The 8,337-nt window shown below is 42.3% G+C and overlaps 1 protein-coding gene across 3 annotated transcripts; it reads right to left on the bottom strand.

Annotated features, from left to right (window-relative positions):
* Window positions 1–654: 654 nt before the first annotated feature.
* On the bottom strand, window positions 655–7,515 carry LOC146474226 (uncharacterized). 3 transcript variants are annotated; one of them, XM_085117273.1, is made up of 6 exons: window positions 7,023–7,515; window positions 5,325–5,665; window positions 4,016–4,068; window positions 3,367–3,487; window positions 2,538–2,786; window positions 655–1,247 (listed from the first exon to the last, which is right to left on the bottom strand). In XM_085117273.1, exons 2-6 carry the CDS (start codon window positions 5,616–5,618, stop codon window positions 1,128–1,130), a joined length of 837 nt encoding a protein of 278 aa, XP_084973399.1. In that variant the 5' UTR covers window positions 5,619–5,665; window positions 7,023–7,515; the 3' UTR covers window positions 655–1,127. The 3 variants fall into 3 exon arrangements, with proteins under 3 accessions (XP_084973399.1, XP_084973400.1, XP_084973401.1); XM_085117274.1 differs by lacking the exon at window positions 7,023–7,515 and having other exon boundaries at window positions 5,325–5,685; XM_085117275.1 differs by lacking the exons at window positions 4,016–4,068; window positions 5,325–5,665; window positions 7,023–7,515 and adding an exon at window positions 3,651–3,790.
* Between the last annotated feature and the right edge of the window lie 822 nt (window positions 7,516–8,337).

Genomic DNA, 8,337 nt, shown 5'->3' with positions numbered 1-8,337 from the left:
ATGGAACTGTGTCCTCCTCAGGCGCCGACGCAATTTCGCGGAGAGAACGCGAAAATCGGAATACCGAATCCCACAACACTATGCGCACCGCCTCGGACAAAAGAGAGACAACTGAGGACGAGGCAGGGAATGACAGGTCATCGGTTGCGTGGATCTCTTTGCACTGAATGCAAGGCACTCCGGGTAGGTCTTTCATGTCCTCAAAATTGAAACGGAACCGTTATTTGCGTTCCTCTTGGTTGCGTACCATGCGCCGAAAAGGCCTGTTTAAGACGTTCAAACTAGGGGAGATTTTAGGGGAATGAAGAAAAGATGGCGATTGCGGTCCAAATATTAGGTGGGGAGGTGGGGGGGGGGGGGGTCCGGGTAGAGAGTGGGCAAAGGAACGCCTGTGGTAGTCTTTCCAAACGGACCAGAGGAATTAAATTGGAACAAAAAAGAAAATTCCTTGGACGTCCTGTCTTTGAAAATACAAAAACTGGCTTTGCACAAAAAAAGTCCAAATTGGATCCTTGATTTAACCGTTTTGTTTTCTGTGTCGCGTTTACACAAGATAAACCGCCGTCCAAATTACTGTGGACTCACAATTCGGCTTTTAGCTATTGCGCATGCGCTCGGTGTTTTGCAGATGGAGGTCAAGGCAACAGACAACAGTTGAAATTTGATTCTCTATTTGCTAATTTTATATGTTGCGACATTTTAAGGCTAAGAATGTTTCGAATGATCAAAGATCAAAGAAAATGTTTCTTACGATCTAATCTAATCTAGAAAATTAATTTTTACCGGCGGTTCCTATCTGTCCTTTCTGGTGAATGATCAAATTTGAACAAAACGATGAAAAAAAAAACATTACAAATAAAAGCTGCAAATCAGGACAAATCGAAATGAACACGTCTTCATCGTTTTCTACTTTCTTTTTTTCTTATTTTGTCTCGCGAAATACCATTTGAGCTCTATTAAGCCATGGTTCAAAAACTGCGGACTTGCCACGTAGTGATGTCCCTTGCATCAACTGCAACTGTAACAGTAACTGTAAGAATAACTTAATTTCTTCTTTTGTAAACTTGGAACTGTTTTACAAGCCTCTCTCAAACTTCTGCTCATGAAAAAACGCCTGTGAGTTTTCTTCATGAAGTGCTGCACCTGGGTTTGGCTGGTGTCCCTGTGTGTCTTGTTCCACAGTCTTCTTTAGATCCCGCTTGGATGGTCGACAATTGACCCATTCTTTCACGTAATAATTGCGAGCGCTGGAGGAGACAGAAAAAGTGATCAACAGAAGTCGAAAAAGTTCGACTCTGATATAAATGAGCTCGCCAAGCGAAACAACAAAAGGACGTATAGACAGCTCCTACAAATGAGCAAAAGCGCGATCTGATTTGCAGATATGAACGAGCGCGTGATCTGATTAGCAGATATGAACAAGCGCGTGATCTGATTGACAGATATGAACAAGCGCGTGATCTGATTGGCAGATGTGAGCAAGCGCGTGATCTGATTGGCAGAAATAAGCAAGCACGTGATCTTAGTGGCAGATATTAGCAAATGCGTGATCTAATTAGCGGATATGAACAAGCGCGTGATCTGATTGGCAGATGTGAACAAGTGCGTAATCTGATTGGTAGATATGAGCAAGCGCGTGATCTGATTGGCAAACGTGAAAAAATTCTTTTAAAAGAAAAGTTTGGTTTGGTAAGTTTATAGCATTTCTTATGGTAGAGAAATTTTCCTGTATAACAAAACATCAGCATTAGCATTAGTGTTACGTGACTGACCGAGTAACCCAACTAACTTCAATCGGTATGACTCACTGGCTGACTGACTGACTAACTAACTGCATGGTCGGCTGTCTTTCAATCTGACTAACTGACTTACTGACTGAATGCATGGCTGGCTGGCTGCCTGACTGACTGACGGACGGACGGACGGACGGACGGACTGACTGACTGACTGACTGACTGACTGACTGACTGACTGATCGAATGACTGACTGACTGACTGACTGACTGACCATATGGCTGGTTGTCTTTCCAGCTGACTGACTGGCTGCATGGCTGGCTGTCTTTTGGACTGACTGACTGACTGACTAGCTGACTGGCTGACTGACTCATTGACTGACTGACTGACTGACTGACTGACTGACTGACTGACTGACTGACTGACGGACGGACTCACTGACTGACTGACTGATCGAATGACTGACTAAAGGACTGACTGGCTGACTAACTGACTGACTGAGTGACTGACTGACTGACTGACTGACTGACTGACTGACTGACTGACTGACTGACTGACTGACCATATGGCTGGTTGTCTTTCAAGCTGACTGACTGACTGGCTGACCAACTGACTGACTGACTGACTGAGTGACTAGCTAACAATCAACTGTCTAACTGTCATCAGATTGACGGATCTGACCTGCCTTAAAAGTCGACTGAATGAGTGACTGCCTATCGCACTGTCCTACCGGCCCACCGATTATATTGATGTCGGCCGGTTTCTAAGGAATACGCCAGTGTTGCAATACTGACAGTATTTACCGGTTGAGAGGCCTGTATATCTCTCCACATCACCAGCTCCCTAGTGATATCTAGACCCTGTTGAGCTAACTCAGCTAGAGGCAGCAGCACATCCCCTATGACCTTCTGTCGTGAGTACTCATCATACCCCATCACACAGAACTGGAGCGTCTGAAGCTGTAGCGTTTCGTAACTCATCTCGATCTCAAACGACTTGTGTCGGCGTCGGCGGCGACGAGACATCAAACGCAGCCGCTTTTTTGTCTCCTCCTGAGAGGGAATGGTATGAAAAAACGAACAACTGTAAATGAAAGACCCATTAGCCAAAAAATATATATACAGTACTTTTATAGTAAAATGCACTTAGCTACCCAGAGCTTGTTTACAGGTATTCCACTCAAAAATAACGGGAAACAAATAGCAATCGAATTAAACATAATAGGCTAAAAATCCCAACAGGCAGGAGGCAAACCAGCTGGCTATAAACAAGCGTGGCCAAGGACGGGGCTTGAACCCGGGACCTCCGGATTTCAAGTCCAGCGCCCTTCAGAATCGCTGGGTAGACGCGCAAGTTTGAAACTCGCGAGTCCACCCGCCGAGCCCTGCAGACTGGCAAATAATTAGTGAGTGGGGGCCAAAGTAACTTGGTAAGGACCTAAGAATGATCGATTCTTCTCAAATCAGATTAACAGACGAAAAATTGGTTTGTTTTTGTTGTTCCGTTGTACAAAAAGAGTGAGATCCTCAAATGCGACGTCGTGAGCTGGCGCCGGTCCCTAAACTTCACACCAGCCACACAAGCCTACATTTAAGTTTAACGTTTTACGCTATCAACGTATGTATTTCTTACCTGCTGTGTCAAGAGCACGTTGGCAAAGAGGAACACAGATGAATTTTCATCGTCAGGGAAAACATCATCGCTCTCCACGGTTAGATTGGCTGTATCAAGCATCTGTACTTCTAGCACGCCACTAAAATAAATAAAAACAATTATAAATGATAAGTTATAACAAATTTTGGGATCCTAACAAATTAAGCTAATCACCATTCGAAACACAGCTCTCTCAAAGAGTCTGACTTTTCTATCGTTTCTGAATAGATCACGAAGCCACACCTTAGGCGAGGTAAACATACCCTCTACAGCCTGGGGTTATGATAGTCCAACACAGCGATACCAACATCATTTCGTAAGGTTCCCGAACAATTCGCCGCTACTCTTTTATACACCTAGGTGGGGAGCCAATATTTAGTAAAGTGATAAATGGGTTAGTTTTTAAAGATTTTGGCCTCAAGTGCTGACGTTTCGAGCTTTAGCCCTACGTCAGTCGGAGCGAATCAAGGAATTGCGGTTAGGGTTAGGGTTAGAATAAATTAGTCGAGTGAAAAATGACTTGACCACGTAAACAACATGTGGGCTGGCTGCTTTTCAAAGTCCATGTAATCTACAATGTTGTCTGAGCCACGCGTTGGACTGTAACTATAATTTATTAAAACCCTACCTGGCCTTGTGGTATTGAACTGAGAACTTCAGCTTTGGTATTTGTTCCCGATTCTATAAAAAGAAACATGGTCTGTTAGATAGAGGTGAGAAGCTCGAATTGCACTGTGAGTCCACCATAGGCCGGGTGGGAAGTTCATTACACTGTGTCTGAACTCTCTGTTTGCCGATCCTTCAGGTCTGCATTGGCTACATTTTATGGTCTTTTATGACGGTAGTATGTCAAAAGTAGAATCTTTTACTACTTGAATTTATATGTTGTTGCTAAACATACTATTAATCACGCATAGGGGGGGGGGGGGGTTAGTTTCTAAAGAAACTACGGTGCTGTGTCGGTGGGCAGTAGAAACGAATGTTTGGTTTATTAGCGGAGTTGATTAGGTAATTTGGCCATTGTAACGAGATTCGAGTGCTGTCTTTTGGATTGTTAACCTTTCGTCAGAGCGAACGGATTAGTTCTGACGCAAGGCGTCTAACAATCGAAACGTCAGCTCTCGAATCTCTTTACCGTTGCCAAATTACCTCATAGACTTCGTTGATAAAACCAAACATTCTTTTCGCCTCCCCACCGACGCAGCGACGCAGTTTCGTTACAAACTAACTCCCTTATTTATAATAACCAGGGCCCAGTTGTTCAAAGCTCGATTAAGCTTATCCTAGGTTAACGTGAACTTTGATTCGAGCTTAATTGCTAATCATGCAATGAAGACTCTTCAAAAAGATTTTTGTTCCTCAGTTTTGACTTAGACTTTTCTATACCGGCCGCTAGCTTCAAACTATCTTTAAAAACATTTTTAGTGAGCGAGATAAAAACCTCGGTTAATTTTAAGTCGGGGATTAGTGTTAATCGACTTTCGAACAACCGGGCCCTGGAACTCTAACTCGGGGCACAACGTCGAACCCCGCAAATAATTTTGGAAGGAAAAATTTCCTGACTGTCTGAAGTCTCCCAACTTTCTGTAACATGTGCCGAGCTTATTCCGAGTATTTATTGTTATCCATATCACACACCCATGATTTATTCCTGGCTGTGTGATATGGATGGCCAATAACACTCGTCATGAACGAGAAGGAATTGGGAGGAGAGGAGATTCTCGGTACCGTGAGGCTATGCAAGCCAAGTCCTCCCCTCAGCTGAACAGGCTAATCAGTAGAGCGTAGCCATAAAATGTGGTTCTCAATGTTTATGAAATCCTGTGAAAAACAATTTTTCTTGGACAGTGTTTGCAACAAGAAAATTCAGTGAGATTTTCATGTTAAATGTTAGCTCTTAGGGTTAAAGTGAGTTTCAACGATTAGATCTCACGCACCACCACTTTGTATCGCCGCGGTTTCGGTGTAGAATATGTGACCGGCATTAGGGAATGGTACGATGGCTGGATCTGTATACCAACAATGTCAGCAGGTCTTCCTGGTACCCAGAAAGGAGTGCTCTCAATCACAGGTATTCTTCGCATCCGCAGCTCCGTCGGGGTCGGTGTAGATTTTCGTTTCTTCCACAATCTTGTACGCATTCTTTTAAAAATGAGCACCAAAGACGCAACACAACCAAGCAAAATAAACAGCACCACGACAGGAATGATATAAGAAACCGCGGTGCGCATGCCACAATTCTCATTTATTTTCCAGGCTTCAAGCTCCACACGGGGTCCTTTTGAAGAAACAAGATAGTGTATGTCTTAGTTCTTATGCTTTTTATTAGCAGTACAGCTCGGCACAAGCACCAAAATAAGCGTCAAGCATCGCAACACTGAGCACTGATTGCAGCGTGAAATGGGACCGACGCAAGCTGTGTTTGCATGCTCTTCTCCAGGCTCAATGCTTACGTTTTAAAATAGTATCGTCTACATTAGAAGGGTCCTTTAGCTTAGGTTTCGCTGGTGCAACGCAGGCATTACGGGTGATGATAGAAATATTTAGAATCGCGTTTACGGCAAACGGCAAACCGTGCATAAATGAGAAAAGTACAAAACAGTTCTGGCCTTTCATGCTAAAACAAAACTACTCAATTTTACTGAGAAACTGAAAACAGCGAGCGGCAAATGAAGGATACACATGGTTACGTGGTCATTTCTGCCGTGTAACGCCTGGCGTAGCCGTAATTCTAAAAAAACTGATACTGAAGCGCAAACACACGAGAGTCCTACTTATCCCCTGTGGAAATGCAAGTTCACGGACAACTGAATCAAATGCCCCTAGTGCACCCGCTTTCGTTTCAAAACGTTTGTCTAGACGCTTGTGTGTTGAAAAAAAACATGGGGCCCGTTTCTAGGAAAAAAAATGGTCATCGGGCCTCGTACGAGAAACGGGCCGAGGCCCTGTAATCTGGTTCACACTTGTTAGATTGGTACAAGCATAATAAGCTCAAGTACGAAAAATTACATGAGAACCGGCGTGAAGTAAACACATACAAAAAGAGAAACTTTTCTTTCCTTTGCTTATGCTTACGCTCAGTATTTTACGCTTTCATGCGCTTGTTTAACAAGTGTGAACGTAATCATAGCTGAACAAGAACTCAACAGCACCGGGCGTGTATAAATCTGTGGTTATTACACAGTGTGAACGTCGTTGCGCTTTTGTCACAAAGTGTGAAGTAAGAATTTATAGGGCCTGCCTAAACTGGGACATATTGTTGCAAAAACATTGTTTCTCCCTCAAATGGGCCTAAACTGTGAAACATATATTTGGAAAGCAAATTGATGTGCGTTAAACTTCGGTTCAAAAACATTTTCTTTCGTCCAAGCACTCGCCAAATTTGCTTCCGCCACACGTTTTTCGCGCGGCTAAACTTTGCATCTACAACAATGTTTTGCCGCTATTTGGCCAAGTTTAGCCAAGCTCTAACACGAAGTGGGTAAATGCTGGTAATTTTATTTTTGAAGAAAACAGAGAACAAATATCAAAGTGTATGCAATGCTGCTTTCAGAACAGGAAGCACGTGCATATTACTTACAAAAGCGTTGGCAACGAAGCAAGCAAACAAATAAATACAAATAGTTCTCACTAACCTGATATTTTCAGGAAAACTTTACGGCCTAGATATGACAAATTCCAACGTAGTAAAAAGCTTGAAGTACAAAGAATCTTTGTGACACCTTTTTGCGAAACAACGCGGTCATCCCTCTACTCAATTTTGCTAAGTTGCACGTGAAAATTTCTTCAAGATTCGCAAATTGGTGCAAATTTTATGTTTAATTAACATAAAAGTGTTGTTGTTTTTTAACACAAGGAAAATTTTCCGTCAGTTACGAGGGCTTTAACAGGGGCTGTACATGAGCAAGTTTTATATTCTCGCGTAAACAAAATTATCAAAAAACTCAGTGTCAGGGAAATCTTTCACATGCGCAACCAACTCAGCTCCTCTTTGCGCTGCGTCGAGAAAGCCCGTGTTTCCAGCACTGTGTGAATGAAAACCTGAAGTTTGAAATCAAAAATATTCACACTTGGTCAGATTTTACTGCTGAAATTTCGAAGTCAACTACGTTCAACTCAGGAGTTTTGATCAGTAGAACATTTTAAACGCAGACAAACCTTATTACAAACCTTCCACGCATTTGAAAGAAAAAGTAAAAAGCTTCATATTTAAGAACGGTGCCTACTAAAACCGAAGTATTTTTAAAATAAATAATAAATAATAACTTTAATAGTAACATCCTCGTGAGGTTTTTCAGGAACTATTTACAAACTATTTCCAATTTATAAAAGCAAAGATGACAATAAAAACTCGAAATCACAATTTATGCTGGTATTTTACTAAAATTTAAAGCTTATGAAGGAAATGTCTGCCTCAATAGTGTGTCTTTCAGGGTGCGTTTGAAAGATGCCAATGAGGCACTTTGCCTAAGTTCATTATGCAAGTTATTCCATATGTAGGCCCCTCTATAGGAAAATGTGCGCTGGCCTATAGCCGTTCTGTATAGCGGAATCTGCAAAGAGTTCCGTGTACGAGTGTTACGAGTATGTATATTTGAGTGCTTGGTAAACTTGCTCGTTAAGTATTGAGGCGCAAGATCGTTCTGACATTTAAAGGTCAAAACGGAGTCTCTATAGAATAATTGTTCTTTAACAGGAAGCCAGTTTAGCTCTCGAAGCAAAGGTGTTACGTGGTCAAACTTCCTAGAGTTTGTCACGATCTTGCTGGCAAAATTCTGAATAGATTGTAATCTGTTTATATTCTGGAGTGTAGTATTAGGCCATACAGATGAGCAGTAAAGCATCTTGCTAAAAACTAATGATGTTATTAACAACTCTAGTGTTTCCTTGTCGAAGCTCCTTTTGACTCTATTTATTTGGCAGAGCTTTGCGAAACAAGATGACACTACA

This window comes from Pavona decussata, unplaced genomic scaffold (genome assembly GCF_977016875.1).
Source record: "Pavona decussata unplaced genomic scaffold, jaPavDecu1.1 SCAFFOLD_91, whole genome shotgun sequence".
In the NCBI taxonomy this organism is placed as follows: domain Eukaryota; kingdom Metazoa; phylum Cnidaria; class Anthozoa; order Scleractinia; family Agariciidae; genus Pavona; species Pavona decussata.
Note: the sequence above shows the minus strand (reverse complement) of the source record. Positions and strands in the feature narration are given on the sequence as shown.

Bases quoted from the DNA above. Each gene is read 5' to 3' on its own strand.
- LOC146474226 (XM_085117273.1), bottom strand. From the start codon at position 5,618: ATGCGCACCGCGGTTTCTTATATCATTCCTGTCGTGGTGCTGTTTATT. The intron at 4,069-5,324 runs GTGCGTGAGATC...TTCTTTTTATAG, and splicing joins CGCGGCGATACAAAGTGGTG to AATCGGGAACAAATACCAAA. The intron at 1,248-2,537 runs GTAAATACTGTC...TGTCTCCTCCAG, and splicing joins ATATACAGGCCTCTCAACCG to CGCTCGCAATTATTACGTGA.